Source organism: Natator depressus, chromosome 2 (assembly GCF_965152275.1).
Source record: "Natator depressus isolate rNatDep1 chromosome 2, rNatDep2.hap1, whole genome shotgun sequence".
NCBI lineage: Eukaryota > Metazoa > Chordata > Testudines > Cheloniidae > Natator > Natator depressus.
The window spans coordinates 173,790,823-173,817,890 of record NC_134235.1 but is presented as its reverse complement, the minus strand read 5'-3'; the positions used below and the strand labels follow the sequence as shown (position 1 = coordinate 173,817,890).

General features: G+C 37.8%; 1 protein-coding gene across 1 annotated transcript in view; it reads left to right on the top strand.

Moving 5' to 3' along the window:
• Positions 1–27,068, top strand: part of POU6F2 (POU class 6 homeobox 2) — a 377,737-nt gene that overhangs the window by 52,194 nt on the left and 298,475 nt on the right. Inside the window, exon 2 of the mRNA XM_074945315.1 lies at positions 12,146–12,317. Within this exon, the coding sequence (XP_074801416.1) occupies positions 12,146–12,317 (172 nt within the window). The remainder of the gene's footprint in view (positions 1–12,145; positions 12,318–27,068) is intronic.

Below are 27,068 nucleotides of genomic sequence, written 5' to 3'. Positions count from 1 at the left end.
GCTATAATATTATTTACATTATTACATATCTCTTGGCATGATTTCAAATCAGGACCCAGGAACAGCTGTTTGAATTGAGTAATCTCTGCTGTTACCCACAGCAACTAGTCACTGATATTTTCTAGGGATAAATTCCTGATTATTAATGAAAGTAGCTAAGGCAGGGGTGGCCAACCTGAGCTTGAGAAGAGCCAGAATTTACCAATGTACATTGCCAAAGAGCCACAGTAATACTTCAGCAGCCCCCCATCAGCTCCAGCACTTCCCACCCACTGGCAGTCCTGCCAGTCCGCGCCTGCCGCAATCAGCTGTTTCGCATGCGTAGGAGGCTCTGTGGGAGAGGCGGAGGAGTGAGGGCATGGCAGGCTCAGGGGAAGGGGCAGGGGCCTTGGGGGAAGGGATGGAGTGGGGTCAGGGCCTGGGGAAGAGCAGGGGGTTGAGCAGTGAGCACCACCTGGCACATTGGAAAGTTGGCATCTGTAGCTCCAGCCCCAGAATCAGTGCCTATGCAAGGAGCCACATATTAACTTCTGAAGAGCCGCATGCTCTGATGTATCCAATGAAGTGAGCTGTAGCTCACAAAAGCTTATGCTCAAATAAATTGGTTAGTCTCTAAGGTGCCACAAGTACTCCTTTTCTTTTTGTAAGGGGACTGTTGCCCCCTTACTAACATTCAGTGGGGGTGTATTGGTTGGCTAGCTCCCAGTAGTAAAAGGGGAAGGGTCAATGGGAAATCAGGACCCTGAGACTGATAGTCCCCAGGAACAATGGGGAGAGGCCAATGCTCCAGGACAGCCTGAATGACAAGACAGGCAGGCTAATCAGAGAGTCAGGAGGCCAGGGAGGTCCCATCCTCCATGTGAGCTGGATTTGCCTGGGTCAGACAGAGTGGGGCCGAGCTAAGGAGAAAGTAGGGGCCCAAGCTAAGGTGGGGAGCAGAGCCGTGCCAGATCCAGAGGGACCAGAAAAGCAGCCCAGAGAGAGCAGACCCTGTCCTGGGAGCAGAGCTGCAGCCCCAAAGCCAGAGGCACAGCCCAGAGAGAGCAGACTTGCCCTGGGAGCAGAGCTGCAGCAACCAGAGCCAGAGGGGCCAAAGAAGCAGCCCAGGGAGCTGGAGGCAGAGCAGCAGAGACAGAGTGGTGGAGCTGGGGCTGGAGCAGTCCAGAGCTGGGTGCGGTGAGCAGCTGGGGAGAGCGAGTGGGACCCTGGGCAGCGGGCCCAGCACAGGGAGACGCCTCAGCCAAGAGGCTCTGCAGGCCAGGCTTGGATCGTAACCCCGACAGGGCAGAGGCTACACTGGTAAGAAGGGTCCTACCACTTAGAGCCTGAGAGCGTGTGGCCACCACCAGAGCGAGTGTCCAACCCACAGCATCCCTGCAGCACAGCTAGGGCCTGAGAAGAAGGCTTGGGACTTACAAGGAACAGACTGTGAACTGCCCTGACCTTCCAGAGACACTGTTTGTGATGTTCCCTGCCACAGAGCAGGTTGATGTGTTTCCTTTAACCTTTCCCATTTTTCCTTATTCTTTTTAATATTAATTGTTGATTAAATAACTTGCATTTGCTTTAACTTGTATGTAATGGTCAGTGGGTCAGAGAAGTGATATTCAGAAATTGTGGTTGGCAATACTGGTGACCTAACTTTCCCTGAGGAAAGACTAGCGCTAATCATCCCTGGATGCTTTGTAGTTCTTGATTCTAAAGGGGCAGTTCCTCAAAAACAAAGGGCAGGTGACCTGATTACTTGATGCGGAGACAATATTCTTAATGTTGCTGGAACATAAGGAGGAGCTTTTAGTGTATGGTCTAGGATGGACTAAAGGGAGGATGAATCCAAACCTGGGAGACCTTGTGCGCAGGCCACAAAAGATAAATCAATCAACCAAAAACAAGCAAACAAAACCCTCAAACCAAATTGTTCCACAAAGCCACCAGAATATAATGTAAGATCACTCATGTGAGAGTAATGCTCTGGTTTGGTGCAGAGGATCATGTCTTCTAGCAGTGGCTGACCCCGAGACTATAACAGCTTGATGCTTACTCACTTTAACTCAAGTGAGAGGCCTCTGTTTTGGTAACAAAGCCCCTCCTTCCTGACAACTGTGGCATCTGTTTATTATATCAGGATAGAATGGGTAATTTTTTCTAGGAATAATGAATAAGTGCATAAACATCCTTGATAACGTTTACTGAAGGCAGAATCCATAGTTACCATCCTGGTAAGGAAAATTTTTCGAATAAATCTTCAAAAAAGCTGAGATTGAAGGGGCATTGGAAGGTAGTGCATGCACATTCTTGTGAATTTTAGGTTAATTTTAATGTTTGTTTATAATCAGGTCCACCAAACAGATCCAGTTCTCTAGATGGTCTATTATGTTTGGCATTACTTCTCTCTTCCCCCCTCAGATTACTAACTGAATTCTCCCCATTGCTCTTTGTAATTCTCCCAAATTCTCCCCCTTTCTCTCAGCTGAGGTTGGGTGATCGTGATGTGAGTTGAAGAGCAGTGGTGCTGGAACTAGGGGTGCTGGGGGTGCTGTCACAACCCCTGGGTTGAAATAGCAATAACAAATGCCAACTACATGGTTTCCATGTATTCCACCAGCAGCACCCCCACTATAAAAATTGTTCTGTGAAAGAGTCAGGCTTCTAGTCCCAGTGCCTGCATGATGGCTCAGTTCAGTATCTTCCTGCTTGTTTTCTTTCCATTGTATTGCCTCTGGCTTGTGGTCTGAGGTCTCTTTTCCCGCTCCCTGGTCTCCCAGCAGTCACTTCTAGCTTCCTTGGCTAGCTACCCAAATTTCTTCCAACTGTAACTTCCTACCTGGTAGAGGCCTCTCTCCCCCACCAATGCCAGGCATGTAGGAGGATAGTGTAGATGTGCACACCCCCTCACTTCCCCTGCTGGTTACTCACTCCAGTCTCTACTCCCATTTCCTCCTATTCCTGACAGTGGAGGAGCTGGAGGCAGGACTGGTGAGAGCTGACATAGGAAGGAAAGGGGAGAGTTTCTGTTGACAGGAGGACAAAGGGGACCTGGGTGAGGGGCACAGTAGGACAAGAGAGTCTGGGAATCACATGAGCGACAAGGGAAGTCATGGACAGAGAAAGACGAAGGAAAAACAGGACCAGCATTTCTAAGGGAGACTCTCAGATTTGGAAAGGGGCAAGAGTGACAGCAGGGTGGGGCAGAGAAGAGCCTGGAGAGTAGTAGCTTGTGAGGTAAAGTTCTAGATGTGGGACTCAAAGACCTGAAGGAAATGGAATGAGAGAGATGGGGATACAAGGGAAGAATTCAGGGGTGATAAGAAAGGAAGATAGCTTCGAGAAAATGGAGCGAGCAGAAGCGGGGTAGCAGGCCTGCCCCAAAAGATGTGATGGCTATGTAAATGAGATCTGACTTTTGGTAGCCCAGTGAGAGGCACATGCAGAGCACCAAGGAACCCATAAGGGGACTGTGAGAATATAGAAGAAGCCTGCACCCTATCCACAAGAGAAGTCCTGTTGAAAGGAGGCAAGACTAAAAGAGAAACTCCTCTCGGCACAGAGTTCCCAGAGTAGAGAGGTAGCTGCTTGGTATGTGGGACTCAAGAAAACTGGGGTAACGTGGCACTTTAGCAGTATTGATGAGTGTGACAGTTCAAAAGAATAATAATCTCTGTGGCTGTAGGCCTATGGAAGCTATGCAGGCCTCCGAGATCTGAAGATTTTGACCTTGGTCCTACTAAAATGATTAGGATCTTGCTAGCTTAGGGCAGGAAGGTAACGTTATGTACCTCACAAGAATAATTCACCCTACAACTGGAGGGATGGAGTGAGATTAATAATTGGGATAGGAGGAACATTAATAATTGGGATAGGGCACGACAATGCTCTTTATTCCCAGATATTGTAATTTTAAAAAGTGTAGCCCAGGTAACTGGAGGACAGGTCTAGAGCTGTTTCCTCTTCCTACCCAGCAGTCACTGAGAGGAGTAGTTACTTCAACTCCATAGGGATAGCATTGGAAGTAAAACATCTGGGCCATTAGGTGTATGTCAGGGCAAGTGATTCCTACAGGTTGTGTGGTCGAGGATGAGGATTAGATAGGGTGTATTGTGGAGAGTGAGAAAATAGGGAATTCATTTGCATGAGTTCTTTCCTCGCTGGGCATCTCTGCATCTTGCTGCTCTGGAGCTGGGACCAGAGCTGTCTTCTCTAGAAAGTTAACTTTTCTCCTCAACAGTGTTGCATTTTGTGGAATCACTATTCACATCTTACTCAGCATAGGATGCCACAGGTATTGTCAACTGGTTTAGGAGATTTAATATGTCTGAGTGGATTTATATTATATTTTGAGCTAGAACTTAACTACTACACTTGTATTGTATTCAGGTTCTTATTTTGTGCCCACCACCATGGTATCTGAGTGCATTCCAGAGCTTAGTAACATCTGTTGTGTGGGATTCTCTTTCACACTTATGCTCATGGGTGGGGCGAATTGTTTTTAGTTTGTTTTTTAAATGTGTGTCTGCTGTGCATTTTATTATTGAAGGCAAGGTCAAAGTCCATCTTGTACTGGGAACAGAACTTAAAGGGACAATGCCAAGTCAAATGTAACTCTAAATTTTTTAAAGGATTTTACAAAGTATAAGGCCAAAAGTAATGTTTCCAAGATAATTTCCAATAGAAACTGCATTTTTAGACAAATAAAGATTCCCTAGCAATCTTTGCATCCAAAATAGGCAGTATTTTACTAGTTAATGAGGACTATGAGGATTTTACATGTTTATGAAAAGGATTTTGCCTGGAAATGGACTCATGTATTTTCACTGACTAAGCTAAGAGAAACAAAATAAAGGAAACGAACAGCCTGAATGGTGAAAAGTAAATTAGACTTCTAAAATTTGTTCAGTTTAAATAATCTGAGGTATTTTAAGCAACATGGGTACTGTTGGGAAATATGTCTTTTAAAAATTACTTTTAACCAGACACACTACCTCCTTTAACTATAGCCAGGATGTTAGATGCACAGTTGAGCATCATCTGCAGAAAAATGATACCAAGATTGAAGCTAATAATGAGACACTTCAGAGAAAGGGGAGATGGAAAAAGGAACAAGAAAAGAAACTTGAAAATTTCTGTAGTAGAGGAGACAAGAAGATAATTAATTTAAAGCCTTCAGTAGAACTAAAGAGGAGATCATTTGAAAGGTACAATTCATATCAGAAGATGAACATGCTGGAGACATCAACATCTTACTCAAGGCACTATAGAAGGAGAGAATGGTTGAAAGTAGTGAGAGTTTTAATAAAATCAAATGTGAGTTTAAAGAGAGAGATTTGTGCCCAAGAGGGGACTCATAAACCCAATATCAGTAGTCATGCTCATTTTACTTACAGAAACACCAGACTAAAAGTGGTTAAGGTGGTTGTGCAGGGAGATGTAAGAGAAGATGATGTTCTCCATAGCTTTGCTGAATAAAGGAAGGATAGATAGCAAGTTGTTAATTGTTGGAGGGTATTGAAGTTAAATAAAATTGTCTTAGAATGGGTTTCATAGTCATAGTTTTGGATGTGTCGGAGAAAGAATACCAGTGATAAAGTGGCAGTAGCAGACAAAACAATGTTTAGGGCAGCAGGAGGTAACAATTGCAGAAGTGTCCAGTAACCAGTGCTCTTATTTATAAAAGAATTTATCATTATGGTACCTCTAGAAGTGATAAGGTGATGGCCATGATACTAGGTTGCAGGTGAATCAAGGGAAAATGAGATACTAAAAGCTTTAGTAAATTATACCAATTAAATTAATCTTCTCCTGAGGCAACATTTATAAAATTTATAAAATACACCCTGATGAAAACCTTGTCAACCCAATTATCCCAATCTTGGAATAGCCTTTACCCAGGGCTATTTACTTCAGCTGTCCTGATTAAAATATCATAAAAATACATTCTGAAAACACTTAATAAGATAAAATAATGCATTGATTAAAATACAGGCATAAAGATTCACTGGTTTTCATATTTATTATATATTTTATTTAGAATTTGATCTTTATTTCTTAATTTTATTTAACAATTACTGTATTAAAATATTGGTGGTCCCTTCTGGCTTTAAATTCAATGACTTGCAGTCAGAATGGTACACCTATTTAACACCTGATAACAAACCATTTAATGACTGGACCCCTTCCAAATTCTCAGAAAGTGGAATTTTAGCCATTCATGTTCCAGTGAGAAGACATTAGTCATTGTCACTTACTAACATTATTGAGGCCTATTTTATACACAGATTTTCTGCTGGTAAAACTGTTTTGATTAGGAGTGAGATTTTTTTTCCCCATCAAAATAGTTACACTGGGACAACCCCTAGTGTGGACACAATTATACAAGTGTAAAGATGCCTTACATTATGATAGCTTATTCCCTTCCTATCCAGAAATAAGCTATGCTAGTATGATTGGTATACCAATGTCCATACGAGGAGGGCAGTAGTGCTTTGTATAGTTTAAATGATACACCTTTTATGTATAGACATTCCTAGGTTTCCTGGGAGCTGTTGTGTCAAAATAAATAATTCTTCTGAGTGTGTCCCAGACAGAACTCATTGCAGGCACAGGGCCTTAGCAGAGTACATTATATTTCCTGTTATGATTACCAAGTAGTGAGATATCTCTCCTTTTAAAGTATTATTTTTACATTCTACCAGTTTTTAACCTAATGACAAACATGTTTTAATCATCATGGTTCTGGCTACTGGTTTACTAAATATAAAGTCTTTGCTGCTGTTTTTAAAACTTCTGAGGCAAACAGGGACTTCAGCTTTATTGTTCTGACAAGTATGACTCTAAAATAGAATAGTTTTTTTCAGTAAAAGTTAATACAGATATTGTAAATTGATAGACTTGTCTAAGTTATAAGGAAATGATGAATATTATACTTTTAAAGGATTTTTAAACTTATAAATATAACTATAAAGCAAATAGTTTAAAAATAAGGACAGCATAAAGTCAAAGGAAATTTTAATATTCACCTTATTTAAAAAAAGGGAATGAGTAACAACACTAATAGTGCAGCTGTCTGTTATTACACCAGTGTAACTGATAGCAATATCTGAACAAAAGGGTGAAATTTATCCCAGTGAAGAGAACCTATCAAAGCCCTATATTAAGGATTTAAGTAGATCACAAGTCCCATCTTTAGTCTTCTGCCCGGGGCAGGATTCACATAAGGAACATATAGTTTCCTTTATAAGTTGTCTTTGTTTACTGACCACTTTGCTTAGTAGCTGCATCTTTACCTGGAAGTGAAGGACATGGCTTTTAAAATAACAATAAAAGTTCTCCTCATTTGGAAGCAGTATTTCATGTAACTTTGCAGAGGGACGTAATTAAAATCTTGGCATTTAATGAATGACTATGATATGTGATAAGTATTGTGATTTTGTATTTACAAGTCTACCATATTTCATTTGATAATTAATAAATTAAGCACACCATCCTTTGTATGAAGAAAATCTCTTAGAAGTGGTTAAGAACAGCAGAGGTAAGGCATCTAGTGCTGGCAAAGCTATTGGAGGAATAAGCAGCCATTGAGGAAGAAAAGCAGAAGTGGGAACTGATGAGTGCACAAAATTGGCAGCAGAAAGTCGTAGCACAGGGTAAGAAAATCGCCCCACTGTATTTTCCACTGCATGCATCCGATGAAGTGAGCTGTAGCTCACAAAAGCTTATGCTCAAATAAATTTGTTAGTCTCTAAGGTGCCTCAAGTCCTCCTTTTCTTTTTTTAGAGAGTAATTGGGAAGTGTCATTTTAAACAGGCAGTAATCATTAGCTGTTTGGGTGTCCATGACATGAATCTGGGATTTACATCCATACTCAAAATAAACAATGGGTATACTTTGAATGATGGGTAATTTGTTTGGGATTATTTTTATTTTATTTTTTTTGGTGATTTGAGCTTTACTCTTTTGGTTATGATGATAGCAGATCTAAGTGGAACTATAACCGCTTTATTCTTTACTGCCTTCTTATTCCATGTACAAAGCACTTCATGCTGCTTCATCTTGCATGCCTGGGTTTTCCAGTTTTGTTTATGGAAAGCTAATCTTTGTGATCTATACAATTTCCTGTCTTAGGCTGTACAGTGTAACATTATCCTGTAACCTTTGAAAGATAAGGAATGGAAGTAATGTCCAAAAACATTTGGGAGCAAATCCTGCCTCCTTATCCAGCACGCGCTCCATGACTGTAAGGAATCCTGATCCACTTTGATTGCACTGTGTGGTGGAGCAGAATGCTGGGCCCCAGTGCATTGGACCCAGGTCCCCTTCACACCATAGATATTTGTTGTGCATGGACTGCCAGTGTTCCAGAGCACAGCCTAGGGAGCTGGGGGCTTTGTGCAAGCAAAGGAGGAGTGGGCAGACGGATGTGTGGCTATTGCCGCTCTCCTCATGGAAAGGACAGGAGCTATAGAGGCTCCTGCAACTCTGAGGCTGTAACAGCAGCTGTAGAGTATTTTAGGGGATGAGTTATCCTCCTCCCCCTCAGGCCCCCATAGACTTTTGCAGCACACAGTCCAGTTACTATGTATGGGAATTAGGATTTTCCTTTGTTGCATGTATTACTTTTACTTTGATCTTGTAACAGATAACCTCATAATGGTATTTAACGACCTTTAAAATCACTATGAAACAGGCACATTTCCATTTTATTAAATGCAGTGTGATTTGATTAAATGCCTGAGAACAACTTGGAGCAGAAATTATATCTGTTAATTTAAAGCAAATTTTCACATAACTCCCTTCCTGCCCTCATCACCTCTACCCCTTTTTTCATTTAAGCCTTGTCTAGACTTATCTAAGGGCTGTGTGAGGGGTCTGCCATTGGAACAGTCCCCTGCACACCCTCTATGCTTATGGAAAAGGTCATGAATTGTGCATCAGCTGGCAAGGCCACTTCAGAGGCAAAATGGGGGCTGCACTATGGACCAAGGTAGGGGTGTCAATTCACATGTAGACAGTCCGTGGGCTTTTGTTTCTAAATCTTCTGTTTTAATGATAACTATCAGAATTCTGAATATTCCAGTTATCCATATAAATGTTTATTCTTTTTTTAAACTTGCTAAATCCTTGGTCTCCAATATCATGTGGCAGTGAATTCCACAGGCTAACTATACCTTGTGAGGAAAATTATTTCCTTTCATCATTTCTGAATTTGCTACACTTCAGTTTTATTCAGTCTCTCTTTGTTCTTGTGAGATCAGACAGGATGAGTAATTCCTGATCTACCTTCTGTCCATTATTATTTTGTATACTTTGATCATGTCCTGTCTTATATCATCTTTCTCAGATAAAAGTTCCAATCTCTTCAATCTCTCATCACACATCTCAGAGCCCCCTCTCTTTCTGCTGTAACTTTTTGAAAGATGGTAACCAGAATGAACACATTATTCCAGGTTGAGGGTGTGCCTTTGATGTACAGACGGGTGAAATCTTGATCCCAGTGAAGTCAATGAGAGCTTTGCCAATAACCTCAGTGGGGTCCAATTTTGCCCAATGACATTATGATATTTCCTTATTATTCTTCATCCCACTCTTTATAAACTCAATTTGAAAATTTGGTACCTCAGAACTTCAATTTGGAAAACAACTGGCTCAGTTCTCTCCCTAAATTTTGGAAACCCTCAGATTAGCAGTGTGGACCTGTGGGCAGCATTAGCTTGTCCCAAAAGCATTTTGATGATACATTCAAATTTTGTCCTGGATTAAACCTGTGCAACCCCACTGAACCCAGATGTAACTGAGGGCAGAATTATCGCCCAACACTTTGAAACAATGTATCTGACTTCCTCAGGTAACCTTTCACTTGTGAATCAACTAAGAAATACTTTATATGGCATATAAAAATAAAAATGCAGCTGTTGTATATAATGTAGTATCAGTGTATGCTATAACTTGTATATTTTTATAAAATTAGCAACAACAAAAAATCTATGAACTTCTGGGTTTCCTCCCCAAAAATATCTAATCCATGTTCAGATTCTTACCAGCTAATAAATACAGTAAATAAAATGTTAATAAATCACTTGCAATTTAGCCTGACAATGTGGATTGACCGCATTGATTAAATTGATTATATTTCATATATTTACAATATGTAGACACAAGCCCAATTTATTTTCTGAAGAGTTCAAGGTAGGTATCATTGGTTTTAAAAAAAAAACAATGGAGTAATGTTTGTGGTTGCTATCTGCAATAATCTAATGCTGACAGAGAGCAGTATTTTATTTAGTAATTAACAGTGTAAAGGGGAGAGAAGCTGTCATGTTGGTTCTTAAGCTGGGGAATGTGATGAAAGATGATATCTGCGATCTCATCCTTTCCACTTGTTTAGGATTGTCAGGATGAGAAATGTCAGCATTATGAAAGCTCAGCTCTGCTCTTGATATGATAAAACCCTTCAAAAGCCAGTCTTTCTCTCCCTCTCCCCCTCCTTTCTCCCTCTCCCTGCACTTGCTTTTTTATTTATCCTGTTTTGTTAGATGGCAGAAATATAATTCTTTTCTTTCTTCCTATTATAAGCCACCATTTTTGTTTTATTATATGTTTCACAACCCCTAATGCCCCACTGAAAATTACTTTGTTAAATGACAGTGTTTCAAAGCCATGAATCCTTTCCACCATTCCCTCAGAGGTTTGAAACAGTCAACAGACTGTAAAGAATAAATAATAAAAAAGTATTGATTATTTTGATGACTGTGAGATTCAATTAAGTATTAATTTTGCCCTCCAGTGGACCTATCAAGGTATTCAAAAGGGAGGATTCAGCTCAGCTAAATGCGTGCTGAGTGCTTCAGCCTTAAATAGGGAGAAAATGTGTTTACCTACAGTATTTGAAGAGGAGTGCATTGATGCACAGAGTCCAATATTTAAGTGCTGTGCAAATTAAGCCCTGGTGACAGTGACATTGTTTTCAGCGATATGAGTATTGACTAAAGAAGTGCATTTGATGACAGCTTAAACTATTTGTATTGATTAACATTTTCATAGATTATCATGTGTCATATCAAATTCACTTTTCAGACATGAATACATTAAAAAAACCCATAGGCAAACATCGACCAATGTGATGATGGGACATAGGGAACATGCTAACCAACCTACTTGCACGCTGGTCACCTGTTCTCTGGATAAGAACCATTTAGGCATGAACTTTGCAATAAATAGCTGCCAGATAGCCCAACAAGGTCACTTGTTTCTTTTCTTTTTTTGCTTTTGAGTCTGGTTTCTGAGCTGTAACGATATTATACATCTTAGTTTGCAAATGGAATAATAGAGTGCACTTGGAAATAATATCTGACCCCAAAATGCCCTCTGAATGAGCTGAAGATAAAACAGATCCAAATCATCAAGAACCAATTTAACTAATATATATAATATTTTATGGGAATATAATGTCCCAAATACAAGAATAATTGCAAACACTGTGTGTAAGTATCTTCACTGATTTTCTCTTTTAAAAATTTATATCTGTATATATTGCTTTTTAAAAATGTATTTATGGGCTTTTGGAGCACAGTATCCCAAAAGCAAGAATAGTTAGAACAAATATATCTGTATTGAGTGTATATGATAAAATGGTTATTTGTTGCTTTGTATTTTCACTAAAACATTTGAATGATGAACATTGTTGTGTATGATTTGGTTAATGCTATTCAAGTGAGGATGCTTTTTTAAATCCCTCTGGAGCATACACAAGGTGCTACTCTTCTGTGTTGTTGGAGCACACTTGCAGCAATTTTATTTTCTTTCCACGTTAAGGAAAGAGGGAGGTGTAAAAACATACACACAGAAAACCCACAGCCCACAATTAAAGCTGTGTTGCTTATGTTGCTTTCATAGAAGTTTTTCTCCAAAGCATCCTGAATCTCTCACATGCTAGTTGAGCTTTAATAGGGTGGGGAGTAATGGAAAACTCATTGGATCTGTAATAGCTCTTCACTTGACTGCAGCCAGCAATAACAGCAGGAGCAGCAAGAGATAAGAGAGAGTGTGTGTGTGTGTGAGAGAGAGAGAGCGAGAGAGGGGGGAGTGGGAAAGACTATACGCACACCAAAGCTGCCACTTTTCCCCCCCTCATTCTTTTTCCCCCCCATCCTAGGATCCAATGATAGCTGGACAAGTCAGTAAGCCCTTGCTGTCACTGCGGAGTGAAATGAATGCAGAGTTGAGAGGTGAGGACAAGGCAGCTACTTCAGACAACGAGCTGAATGAGCCCTTGCTTGTGCCTGTGGAATCAAATGACAGTGAGGACACTCCCAGCAAGCTCTTCGGTAAGTCTGTCTAGGTATTTCATTTCAGTGTTACCATGTTGTCCGGAAGAGCAATCTCCCCCCCCCCTTTATTTTGTTCGCTTAATTTTCTTGTAATACCAGGGAGTAGCTTGGAGTTTGCAGGTGTACAGCCATATGCTCTGACTTTCAACTGGGTAACAGAATGACAGCGTCATGTCCTGAAAACTTTTGTCAACAATGAACTTATTCCATGCAAGTTGTAGGCACTGCATATTTTCTCTTGTTTAATGGTCTCAAATATAAACACAAATAAGTGATCCTGCTTTGTTGTGATCTTTTATTAACATTTATTGCCTAAGTATTGACTCCAGCATTTCAGTTTCTCACAGCTCCTTCTGAGGATGAAGTAAACTAAAGAGTGTCATTATATCTAGTAAAGTGAAAGCTAGGAGAGAAGAGAACTGAAAAATGTCCATAGAAAACATTGTGTATTAAGTAAACAAAGGATGCAATGAGGATTGCTTTCAGGTATAATATTTTTACAGTTGAAATTAGACTAAAATATTGTTTCCAAAGGATATAGAGGGAGAAAATACATTTTTACACAGTATCTTATGGCAAATGAAAACACAGCCTTTCAGGTGTATTTGTTTCATATCCAAAACAAGAGCAGTGAGAGTGGCATTCCAGAATAGACATCTGTCATTCACACAGATGACACCCTGTAAGCCAACTGAAGCAAGTGTGATCTCTAATCAGAAAAGGGAGCGGAGTAGTTGAGGCTCATGCTTGAGTGATAGATGTTGATAGATGTCTGTGCTGGAGCAGCACTACATGGTACATAGTGACATTTTGGTTTTAGAGCAATTGCTCCTGAAAGAGTTTCTTTTAATTATATCCATTTGTGACTTTATAAAAATCTTAAACGGAATGGGGTGCATTCTTACATTTTACAAATTCTCAGAGCTGGAACTTTAAGGGGAAAACATCTTGTTTACAAGGGAATGCAGTTTTTAGAGAGAGCGATCCCATTTTCTGAGATTCAAGTTTTGATTTCATGATCTGTACGGAATCTGTAGCAATGTGGTGTCTATACCCTAGACCTACTAAGAAAAACTGCAAAATGATCTTTACAAAAAATACATGCAATTTTCTTTTAAAAAGGTGTCCTTTCATATTATTAGAAGCGACACATATTGTACAGAATGTTTTATTAAGTAACTTAATTAGAGGGTGAAATAAAATGTGAAGATTTAGTTTCTAGAATACAGTAGTGACCACTATTGAATGTAGCCACACCGTTTTAAGCAAACCCCCCCTAATAATTTTTTTGTTTCCATGGAAAACAGAATTTCCATTAGCAATTTGAATGTTCAAATTTGATATAAGAATCATTTTAGTCCATTTCATTAAGAGAAGAATTGTGATGTCTAAAATTCAGAGGGCTAATACTTGTGTGTGGTGATCTAAATATCTTAAATAATGTTCATGTATTTTATTTGATCAGGTGTTTAGGTAGGAAGAGATTAATATATATCTCAAAATATCAGTGTAAAATATGACAACATCCTGAAAATTTTTACTTAACCTGAGAGTACCAATATGTCTTTACAGTCTGGTTTTATTTGGTTATGTTATATGTTTTAGATTAGGCAAGTTTTATAATAAAGGGTGGGATGTCCCTGGGTTGTCATCATTTTTACATGTTTAAATACCATTGTAGAGCACCTAAGTAGTTTCCTTATATTTGCTGTGTAGGGTAAAAATAAGGGTACCGTAATCTTTTTTCCTTTTGGATTGTAAATTGTTAATTTTGCTTAGCTGCAAACCATAATGAAAAAGATATAAGTGAACATACTGTGCATGAGTACTTATTTGTGAGTTTAAGGTGTCTGCTACTCTGCTTTCATACTTCTAACAAGGTATCACCAAAGTAAATCATAGTAGAAGTAAATAGTTTTTAACTACCTCAAAGTGAACTGTGTAGCATTTATCTAGGTTTTCCCTTTAAGCAGTAACCTTTACCAATGAATTGTTGTAGCTTTGGGACAGGACATTGTAAAAGACAGGACAATGGGACTATTCGGCAGGATGAAACTGGGTGAACTTATTTAAGACAAAGACACTTGGGAGTTATTCAGCTGATGTAACACAGTTTATTAAGTAATTCAGTGTTTAATTGCTTTCTTTGAAAAATATGACACACAAAATATAGCGGTATTCTAGAGCAGCTTCTCTGTTTAGAAATTTGAATGGCATGTTTAGGAAATTTGAATGGCATGTTTTACTGTGTAAAAATGCACACTTTGGGCCTTACTCTGAAGTCTCTTGTATTCTACATGTCTATGATTTGCATAAATTGATGCGAAAACTGGCATTATTTCTCTGATGATTTTCTTTCGTATGAAACAAGATTAACATTCCCTGAGTTTCTTATCTGGCATTTGGTACACGTTGTGGGCACATTTGCCAAATACTTGGTAACAAGTGAGGGGAGGAGACTGGCCCATAGATGAAAGTTACACAGATTGTCTTCTTCAAATTTTGGAATAATTGTGTATGCTATCTTACTTTGAATGACCAGCATTTGATCTTCCCATGTCTTGCTAAACTTAGCAGCATTTCCTGGGTCATATTTTCGTATAGATTAACTGATTTTATAACAGTTTGAATAGATCAGGCACAAATAGTGTTTTCCTCAGCATCAGGTATGAATGTCTCTACTTGGTACCTAATTTTCTTTTGACAGACATGTTTGTTGTTGTTATTATTATTATAAGTACCTTTATCCTTCAAGAATGTTTCAGAAAATGCACACCCCATTTACGACAGTATCTAGGGATGGAATAATGGGGATGAGATACCTCTGGCCTGCACACACATGCTCTCTCTCTTTCTCGCTCGTTCACTCTCTCTGTCTCTTTATTGCGCTCTCTCTCTCTCTTTTATTATAGTATCTCACAGTAATGGAGCAACGGATATTCATATCTTGTTTTGCTAGAGAATAGAGCAACTAGTGTTAGAAATGACTCTTCTCTAGCAGCAACTTCAGTTTCAAGTGGTGGAGATACAGGATTAAGATTGACTATACTCATTTTTGGCATGTGAAGGATGCACAGTGAATTTTTGGCCTAATCCTGTCTCCTAAATGTTTATTTCGCCACCAGTGGCAGAGGAGGTGAAAGCATCAGCTTTTCAGATACCAGGAACACAAGTCCGACTAGAGGCAGCTTTCCCACAAATCTTAAGCAATTCCAGTCTGAAACTCTGAACCAGGTCTTTAACTGGTGTACCAGCTAATTTATAGAGGCTGAGGATATGGCCCTTTGTCTTTGAGTATCCCCTTAAAGTCGTGATCAAACCCATTATTTCTAATGCCGTTGCTTTTTTGTTTGTTTTTAGAAATAAAAGTCTGTTCTGTGATCTTTCGATATTGTGTGTCTTACCTAAACTAGGCCTCATAGACTTACGTGTCTATGGACTGATGACATCTTTAGAGAATACTTATATGCAAAACTTTAAATGTTTGAATCATGCTAAGCAACAGTGGGAAAACAAGATAAGAGATGCTGCTGCAAGGGCAAAATGTCAGAAAAGGATTTTAGTGTTCTGTAACATATTACATCAGAGGTAACATTTTGCTTCACTTGCAGAGTTATAAAAGCTACAGTATACTTATGAGATATAAATCCAGATTGCGTTGAGTAACATGCGATCAGGTAATTGTGTATGATGTTAAGTGGCATATTATTTATTCTTGTAAATATTGGAGAAGAGTTATCTACTATTTCAATCATGACTCCTTTATGTTAAGAGCCAAATAGAAGCACAGAATGTTTAGTAAGTCATTGACTTGGTAGAGTGCTGTTCTTAAATCAAGTAGGTTACGTTGCACTGTGCTGCAAATTAATGGTACAGGGCCAAATCCTAGAGTCATACCTAGAGGAAGCTCCCATTGATGTTGATAGGAATTTTACCTTAGTAAGGACTGAATAAGTACTAGAGGATTAGATTCAAAATTATTTAAATCCTGCAAGGTGTTCATTCAATATCTTGATGACTTATTGTAAAATGTTTAAATCCATCTGATAAAAGCCTGATAATGGGGAATAAAAACTTAATTATTAGCATTATACAGTTTCAATAATTTGGTATAGAGAGGAGACATGGAAGCAATATGTACTGAACATAAAAATAATATGTACAGGCTTGATTCAACTCTCTGAAAGCCATTGGTAGTCACTTCGTGGACTTCCTGTAACATAGAGCCTAATCCAAATTCCATTGAAGTCCTTGGAGAGATTACTATTGGCTTTCATGGAGTTGGATCAAGCCCTTAATGGGCCAGATTCATTCCTGGGGTAACTCAGTTGCTGATAATGAAGATACATTTACACCATATTAAGATCACTTACTCAAATATAAAAATGTAATCATTTTAGGCCTGCTCATGTGTTTTTACACACCTTAAACTTTCTGTGAAATTAGAGATTTTGCATGGAATGCAAGATCAAGCCTTATGCTCATTTAGCATAAATGTTGCATATTTAATTTTGCAGCATTGCAGGATGGATTGCCAACATTTCTCCTACTGGCAACACTTCATTCTGTTCAAGTTAAATCTCAGGCTTGCTTATATATATAAATAATGTGTGTGTGTGTGTGTATTAATTTCCCGTTTTTAAATACTGAAAATCAGTTTTGACATTTTGGTTTCCTTTACAGTATAGTTATGCAGAATTTAGAATTTTCTACATTTTTACTTCTAAGTGTGCTTGTGTGTGACAGTGGTGTTGTGAAGCAGGATAGAAGTTAGAACAGTAATTTTGCTTTGCTAGAAAATCCACAGTATATCTCTCTTCTCAGAGCCTCTTTTGCAGAAAAACATTCATTATGTGATTTATTTTTTAAATTGTCATCCAGGTTGGCCTGATTAGAATTTATGGCACAAGAGTCATTTCAGATACAAAGGAAGAAAGTCTAAATTGTCTTTCACTCCTTGAGACAGTGGCCTCTGCAGGTCAGAGCAGAGGTCATTGTGAGGAAGCTCACATTAGAGTCATTAATATGGTACCTAGCCGGTAGATAAATTGCAACCTTCACTCTAACATCACCCTTTGAATCATTATATGTAAGAGTCCATCTCGATATTTCTATTGGAACCCCTATTTATAAAGGGGATTTAAAACTTGATCAGAAGATACACCTGCACACAGAACCTTGGCCTACCAAGGTTTCCGTCCAGAAGGACTTTTTTTTTTTTTGCCAGTTTCAGGAAGATCCATCTGACAAATCTGATGTGTTAAGAGTGCCAAAAAAAGTATAATGTATGTTTTCTTAAGTGAAAATTTCTGTTCTCACAGGTCAGAAAATTGTTTACTCTGCATATGTAGGTTTCTCCTCAATTAATATAATTTTACTCAGCATATTTACAGTGTGGATTGATGCTTTTTGTCATAAGGCATTGTGTCAAATATTCATGCAATTATTAAAGTATATGGGCCCAATCCTGCAAACACGTGTGTGTGTGTGTGGCCATCTTTATTAACACAAGGAGTCCCAGTGATGTTAATGGAACCATATACATGAGAAAAGTTAATGGTTTGCAGGATTGGTCAATAACATCGGGTCAAAAATCTGCTCTCTAAAACATGCCTTAATATGATTTTTTGATCAAATAATGAACATTTCTAAAAATAATGGCTTGAAACTGAATTGAAGGGACAGACTAGATTGCTTTTAAAACGTGTTTAAAGAACGGTCTATAAATGTACTTGTCCAATATATTCTTTAAAACTAGTCATGGACTTTTAATTTTTAAAAATAATAGATTTATGGTGGATTAATTTTATCTTTAAATAATGTTAATGTTCTGACTCAGGTTACTATACTCCCTTGATTTGTGGTGGTGTGCCCACTGATGTCAATGGGGGGTTGCACATATGAACACAGTGTATGCCCATTAAACCCTAAAGAAGATATTATGGCTATTAAAACCCTGAGGAGGAGGAAATGATGAAAATCCATCCTTAACTCATCCTTGGTATTTCAAGAAGCTCAAGCAGGGAGTGTACACACAACTGTACTTAATGCTAAAAAAAAGCGGATTTTGATGTGATACGGCCTGATCCTCTTCTCCTTAGGTCCAATAGAAGCAGGATTGGGCTCATTAAGAACAAATGTTTCAGCCTCAATCATTAATTCCCTTGATTTATGGATACAGATCATCCCCTTATTGCTCGTTGGATATGTCTGTCCATAACATCATTTTTGAGAGAAAAAGAGTAATTAAATTTTTAAAAGGACATGCTTATAATCCTAGTGGAGTAATAATACTGTGCTGTTTAAACTTTTGTAAGCTGAGGTTTGTACGTGTCATCTGTGTTTGTGAATCGAGGGTCACATAATTATAATGTGTTTATGTACACCGTGTAATTAATTACTGGGGGAAAGGAGGAAAGGGTGTATAAACTTTAACCATAGATTGTAGCTTGAATGACTTTATTTCTTGAAATGCTTCATTTTTAATTAGTTGATTTTTTTTTTATCCCTCTTTGGCTTTTTGAAAAAAATTAATACCAAACAAATTTGTTCCTTTAAAAAGTGACTTAAGAGGCTGGCTGTTTCAAAGGGAATTTGGTTGTTACTAGACAGTAAACAGATAATTTGTGAGAGAACTGGTATTTCCTTTGATTGAGAACCTTGCCGGTTTATGTTTTGAGATTAATAATACATCAGGCATTCAGACATTAAAAAGGAAGCAGGCATGATGAAGGAAAGGAAAGAGAATTTGATTTTTCTGTTGGACTTCTTATGATTATTCAAGTCCTCCATGGGAATGAGCAATCCAGCCAGAGGAGAAGTCATGTTTGCCCAAATGTACATATGGCACCACTTAACACCCCTCTTGATTTTCCTATGCTAAAGAAAAAGATAGCAAAATGTTTATACCAAACTGGCAACCTGATAGGGGGCAAGCTGCATAAAGTTTCCTGGTGTCAGGTTAATAAAAAAAATTTAAAATATCCAAAGGCAGAGAAAGCTGCAGGAAGCTCATAGTAACAGTTGCCACTCTCCTGTGGATCCTTTTTCTCTTTAATATCCTGTGTTTCTTGTTGTGTTCTCTGCCTAGGTTTTGTTCTTTCCGGACACACTTGTGGGCTCTTCTTTGTTTTAATTTTTTTTTTGGCTAAGCTTTTTTTCCCTGTGACTTCCCCCCCTCTTTTGTGGGGGTCAGAGGGTAGGGAAAATTGTCTCTTTTTTTGCCTTTATATATATTTTCAGGCTCAGTTGTTATACTGTACTTTGGCTCCAGAAATAATTTCTAAAGAGATCAATAGCATAAATGACAAAAGTACATGAAAAATAAAAGCTAAATCATAAAATTAGCAGTGAATAAAGAGCAAATGAGAATTAAAAAATTATTTCATTCACTATTAATTTGTGGTTTTCAACAGGGATATCCCTTCTAAAAAAAGGAAAGCTAAGTGAAAATGGATTTATAATTGTTAATGTAAATTCTTATTTTCTCTCTTTTGCTGTATAAAAATCAGACTCAATAACAATATGAAACAAGGGCAGATTTGTACTGTGACATCTCCTGCTCTACGTTGTGAAACTGTTTTGACGCTATCAGAAACAGGACTAAGCCCTTTTAGTTTGAAAGCGGAGGTCATCTAGAGAAGAATAGTACTGTATCCAGTCTGGCTAAAGAAAGCTTGCCCTTCTCAGAGAGATTGAAATTGGGTTTGCTTTGTAAGTATTCCAAGGATATAGGAATCCGCCTAATCAAGATACAACCCTCTGAACATGTTTATTTAACATTAAGCTACCACTTGTCTATTCTTAAATGTGGGATGAATTTCCGTTTTTGTTTTTGAATTTGTAGAGGGAAGAATTTTTTTTATCAGATGTCCTTTACTCTCTGAAAGGCAAACTATCATTTTAGATCCTGAACAGTTTATAACTGTAACAAGAAAAATGCTACAGTGGAAAGAATAATCCCCTGAAAGCCACACCAAGAAAATAAATTTCTATTTAATATAATAGAAACAAAATGATTAGTTACTGTGACCAGAATATCATTTAAACACGATTTTTAAAACACAATGTAGTATAAAACACAATGATGGTTGAAATGTTGTGCATGGCAAACAAGAAATTAAAAATCAATATTAATTAATAAACCAATATTAATTATCACAGGTATCTAGTGTTATAGCTGAAGGTGGAAAAAGTTTTTATTTTTAAAGAATATAGGAGGAAATAATTCAACAAAATTGTATTAAGTAGTGGAATTTATAGTTATTTCAATAGTAACTTTAAAAATACCTGAAGCAAATACTCACCAGCAACCACCCACCACACAACAAAAACACTAACCCAGAAACGTATCCTTGCAACAAAGCCTGTTGCCAATTCTGTCCACATACCTATTCAAGGGACACCATCATAGGACCTAATCACATCCGCCACACTATCAGAGGCTCGTTCACCTGCACATCTACCAATGTGATATATGCCATCATGTGCCGGCAATGCCCCTCTGCCATGTACATTGGCCAAACCGGACAGTCTTTACGCAAAAGAATAAATGGACACAAATCAGATGTCAAGAATTATAACATTCAAAAACCAGACGGAGAACACTTCAGTCTCTTTGGTCACTCAATTACAGACCTAAAAGTCGCAATTCTTCAACAAAAAACCTTCAGAAACAGACTCCAACGAGAAACTGCAGAACTCGAATTAATTTGCAAACTGGACACCATTAAATTAGGCTTAAATAAAAACTGGGAGTGGATGAGTCATTACACAAACTAAAAACTATTTCCCCATGCTAATTTTCCCCCTACTGTTCCTCACACCTTCTTGTCAACTGTTTGAAATGGGCCATCCTGATTATCACTATAAAAAATTTTTTTTCTCCTGCTGATAATTGCCCACCTTAATCGATTACTCTCATCAGTGTTGGTATGGCAACCCCCCTTTTTTCATGTTCTCTGTATATATCTATCTTCCAACTGTATTTTCCACTGCATGCATCTGATGAAGTGGGCTTTATCCCACGAAAGCTTATGCTCAAATAAATTTGTTAGTCTCTAAGGTGCCACAAGTACTCCTCATTCTTTTTAAAAATACTCTAATGCTTCAGTTCAGATGGCTATTATTAATAGTGCTATTTAAGTAATTTACCTTTCTCACTACATTCAGTATATCTCAGATGGACCCACCTTTTGAATCTGTTACATGCTTTTTAAGATACTAACTAAAATTTTACTAACAGTGAGTCAATCCCGCTCCAATTGAAGACAATGGGAAAGTTCCGCTTGCCTATACTGGAAGAAGGATCTGGCACATTAAGATTGTGGCAAAGGTGACAACAGCCAATAAATGCAAAGTTGAGGTTGACTCAATCCTGTAAAAACAAAGCAAAAACCCCTCTCTTTCCCTTTCCACTTCATCCCCCTCTTTCTTGTCTCTCCTATCTCTCTCTCCTTCCTCATTTGTGTGTGGGCGTATATGCATGTGTATATGCATACATATATAATATAGAATGTGGCATGCATATGACCATACATAGGCCAAATTCTTCCCCCTCTCTCATCCTGTCTAACCCAGTGATTTCAGTGGATTTTGCCTGTTGCTGAAAAGTACTATAATTTTTCATATATTCCGAGGAGCATATGAAACTCACATTACTCAGTTGAGAAACTGGAACTGCTTCATCGTAAATATGTCTTGAGGCATTTTTGTAATATATTAGCATTAAGTTTTTATAATTATCTCTAGATATTGCGTAGTGTTTACCACAGAGGAAGAGAGGTCATTCAAATTCATTCTAACCTCTTGAGTAAATACCTCTCTGGACAGTTTTTATTTTTTATTTTGCAAGTAATAGGTATTTATACATATATTTTATATAGAGAGACAATGTTTGCTCAAGAATTTGAGTAAACATAGGAAGCCAGATCCTGCAAGCTAACACAAGAACAGTCATTACATACACAGGTAGTTACATTAACTTCAGTGGGACTTGCTCATGTGAGTAAATATATGCTAGCTTAGGCTCATATTTAGCCAGTGTTAATGTGCTGTACACAGATGTCTATATTTTTTGAATAATTTTGGCAGACGATATCGATGTTTGGTGTTAAGCATTTTTTATTTTTAATCGATTTAAATTTTCACAGTTGTGGGAAATTAGGAGGTGGGTCAGACAATTATAAAATGTCATTGAGAGTCAAAAGATTAAAGCTTTATAACAGTTAAAAACACAAATTGTCAACATCAGGGTCAAAAGATGCACAGTAAATAGCCTTAAATCAAACTCTAAGAAGTTCTCCGGCAGCATTTTTCTTACTTTGCTTATCTGTATATTTCAATGATAAATGAAAATAACTTTGGTTTGTGTGTGCATCATGACATTGATGTTTACCAGTAAAAATCTAATCTTTCCAAGCCTAGGGATATATGTTTATACATTTTTGAACCTTTTGGTTTTTTTAACCAAATAGGCTAGAATTTATGCATGTTAAAATCTATAATAAAATGTGTTTTATATAGTCAGTACATTGTAACAGCGATATTCTGGTCTCTTGTGTAGGTATTATTAATGAGGTAATCTGGTCCTGCCCGCAATAATGCACAATTGCAAAACATCCATTGACTTGAATGGGAACAGGATCTGGCCCATTGTGTGGCGGAAATTATATATAATGTCAGAAATGATATTATCATTGGCAAAAGAGAAAACTTGTTTATAACATAATAGAGTTTGTGGTATGGGGAGAACAGATATATCTGATTTTAATAACTAAGCTTTTAAAAATAATTAAAGACTTCGGGATAAGTATTGTGGAAGCAAAACTTCATTGCCAAATGAACAGTGATTGAGGTGAAAATGAGAAAATGTCCCATCTCAGGTTTGATATTTCTCCTCCTTTCTTATACTTGCTTGCATCTCATAATATTTGGGACTGCAAGCCACACATTTCTCCAAAGGAAGAATAAAATTTACAACTGGAAAAATCTTGAAAATGGAAATATTTCATCTTTTGTTATTTTTTCTAGTCCCATTTATTTGATCTGTTTAGTACACATATACGCACAGTATATACATTTAATCATGGAACACATCCACATGAGTCATTTCAATCTTTTTTGTATGACAAGTAAGAAGGAAATTCTTGAGTTGCTTTGTTTTATAGGATTTGATGCATCACTTTCAGACTTTTCCTGTTTTAGCTCCTTGGATACAAAACACTGAACAACCTTCTCAAAACAATCACTGACCAAAAAAAATCAAACATTTTCAATCAGTTGATACTACTAGCTCTTTGCTGTGTCTTTGTTTTAATGAGATAAAGAATAAAAGAGAAGGGCCAGATGCAGCAAACCCTTTCCTTGTCTGAGCAGTCCTATTTATCACACGAGTAAGGATTGCAGCATTCCTCCATAAGGCCCTGCACATCTGAGGTGTTGGATTTTGGAGCTGAGTGCTCTCAGGTTCTAGTCGTTTCATGTGAGTTGAGGACGGTTCATGTCTCTTGGGCAGTGCTTTTCACCTTTCAGGATCATAGCCTGTGGGACAGATTCTCAGCTGGTGTAAATTGTCATCATTCTACTGAAGTCACAGTTTATACCAGTTGAGGATTTTCCCCCTATTTTTAGACTTAATCCAACTGCTAGTGAAGTCAGTGACAAAATTCCACTGGCTTCAACAGGAGCAGAATTTAACAGTTGGAAAAAAAAGTTTTTGTAACCTACCGCAACCTTTTCTCCTTCACTTCTTTTTATGAAAATCTTTGGTTCATACTGTAGGACTTTTCAAAGCTGCTGATTCAGTTCAAAACAGGCTAAGACTGATAAAAACTGTTTAGTTTGCCTAAGTTTACCGCTGACTGTTTTGTTTAGTGTATATCTGATGTTTCGGATGGTATTCTGATGGTTGTAATGGGCTAGCACAAGAGTTGCATGTCTTGTCATCTGTAGTGTATCAATATGGTTTTATAATGATACAATAACCTGAACCCTGTAACAGTTTATGATCCATTTAGAATTCTTATGGATTCACAGAGGGACAGAGACCTGAAAAAAAGAACTTGACTGCTTTCGCAAAACTGGTTCTGTGACAGGAAAAATTAGCATGCCTGTGATTAGTTGCTAAGGAATCATATTGATCTGATTTGTCGTTAAACTTTTAAGTTTAAGAACATCAAGCTGGGTGGAGGAACAAAAAGTAGTGATGTAAGGATCTGGAATGTACAGGTAAACTGTACCATACTACTACTGATATTGTTTTGTTATGATTAATAAATATATTTGTATGCATTACCCAGGTACTGTATCCATAATCGTGCTTTTTTTAGGGCAGAAGAAAATTGCTTGTTGTTCTTTATATTTTATTGACTATTTTAGTCGATGATAAATAAAGAACTTTAGCAGCAATCTGAAGCTAGTGAAGGCAAGACCTGAAAACAGAAACTGTAGGAAATAAAAGTAATGAATAGCAATGTGGCAATATATACACAAAAAAATCTCAGGCATCTTAACATTTGTAATGGTGCTAATTTCCAAGTGCTTTTTAAAATATGCTTCCACATGAGGTCTCAAAACCCATAAAAGCCTGGCATGTAAAGTAAATTGTTTGTCACTTGCTGACGACCTGCCATATTTATTGTCAGGAGAAATGGACATTAGTTGGAAAAGCAGTTGTTAAAGGCCAAACAATTTTTAAAGATGGCAAAGATGTGCAAGGGTTTTCCTTTTTCTAACAATGAGCCACCCCTTCAGACATCAAAAGACAAGATAATAAGACACTTCAAGCACAATTCAAGATTATATTCAACATCTAAAGGCTCATCTCTTGTCAGTTTGCATTTACTCTCCCAGGGATGCGATGCTTCTATCATCATTCTGTCAAGAGGAGTCTGGCAAAAGCGATGAGGGCCCCTCATTTCACACACTTAGTGTTTTTTATCAAATAGCCTTCACTCATTCTGATTCAGCCAAAATGGAGGGATAATTTGAAGAAGGTCATGCACAAGTACAAAAATCTTCTATTGATTTTGTTTGATTAGGAGGCATTAAAATTGCACGTTTATGTTAGTTTCCAAGATGTTTTGTCAGTTTATTTAGCAGTACACTTTTGCAGCATTAAAAAAGTGATTTTTTTTAAAAAGTGCAAAATGAGTTTGCACAAAATAAACACACATCTGAATACCCAGCGAAAAACATTTTAAACTGTTAGCTTTCTTTTTTTAAAAAGTCATGGTTAGAAATAGATTTAAAATACAACCAAACCTGATTATTGTCATTGCTGTAAAAGAAGCATTTATACAGGAAAAAATTACCAGTTGTTTAGATATTGCACAAGTGTAAGGCTTGTATTCTGGCCCCATTGAAATCAACAGGAGTTCAGAGGAGCCAAGATTTCACTATAGAAGTCAAAGGGAGTTTTGCTTGAGTAAGGACTGTAGATGTAAGTCCTGTATGGCATATGCACAATACTTATAAAGGGAGACCTTTCAAAACATGTTTAGACACACTTTTTTGTGCAATACAATAGTAATTTATATGATAGTTGAATACAGATGATACAATTTTAAACACATGTAAAGGCTCTGATCCTGCATACAGATATTCTCATCGAGTCCCACTTCCTTTGGCAACTCTCTGCACCTGTATGCCTTCACTCGCATATCACTGTGCAGAACTGAGGTGAAGTGAAGATTTATATTATCGCTGCTATGGATCGGATCCTCAGCTGGTGTAAGTTTTCATAGCTCCATTGAAATCAAAGGAGCTATGATAACTTACACTAGTTGAAGATCTGCCCCCGAAAGGTCTGTCTATATGGCAATTAAACACCTATGTCAGCTGACTCAGGCTCATGGGGCTCATGGTAGGGGGCTGTTTAAGTGTGAGTTAGATGTTCGGGCTCAGGCTGGAGCCCTGGCTCTGTAACCCCATAAGGAGAAGGGTCCTAGAGCCCAAGCTCCAGCCCAAGCCCAAATGTCTACACTACAGTTAAACAGCTCTGTAGCCTGAGCCCCGTGAGCCCAAGTCAACTGATATGGGTCACCCACGAGTTTTTAATAGTAGTATGGACATACCCTAAGTGTTTGACTGTTTGCTCTGTAAACATACAATATTACACTATATTTGGTTAGTCACACCTGTTACAGTTCATTAATTTTTTGGTTTTTGTTTCTATTTTTCTTGAAGGTTTGAGGGAAGAGATACCCCACACAAACATAGCAGCTGTTAGTAGTAATCACTACTAACCTGTTGGCAAGTTACATTACCTACTTCCACCTGAAATGGTACGGTACTTATGCTGTAATACAGAGTGACTTTTCAAAGGAATATAATATCCTATTTATATGTGTATATAATAAATATATTATTTCCTTATGCCTATATTGTCTAGTAGTTGTAAAACATGAGTTTATATACAGGCATGTTCGTTATATCAACCACCCAATCTATTATGTCTTGTGTATACAAAAGTGCAGATAGCCATTGGAGAGGCCTTCCCACTTTCCTTATGTATGGGTTTACCCATCTACATAACTCACTTTCTCTCTAGTAAATTATTCTTGGTGTGATTTCTCTGTAGCTGGTTTAATGTTAATGGTACTCTCTGTCCAACTGTTTCATTTTGCTGATCTGAGATTTGGCTCTATTCCACAGACAGACTAGCACAGCAGTTTTTAAACTTTTTTTAGCAGAGCCCCCAACCCTCCCCTTTTGTGTTACAATTTTTGGTTGCACCCCTTGAACGCA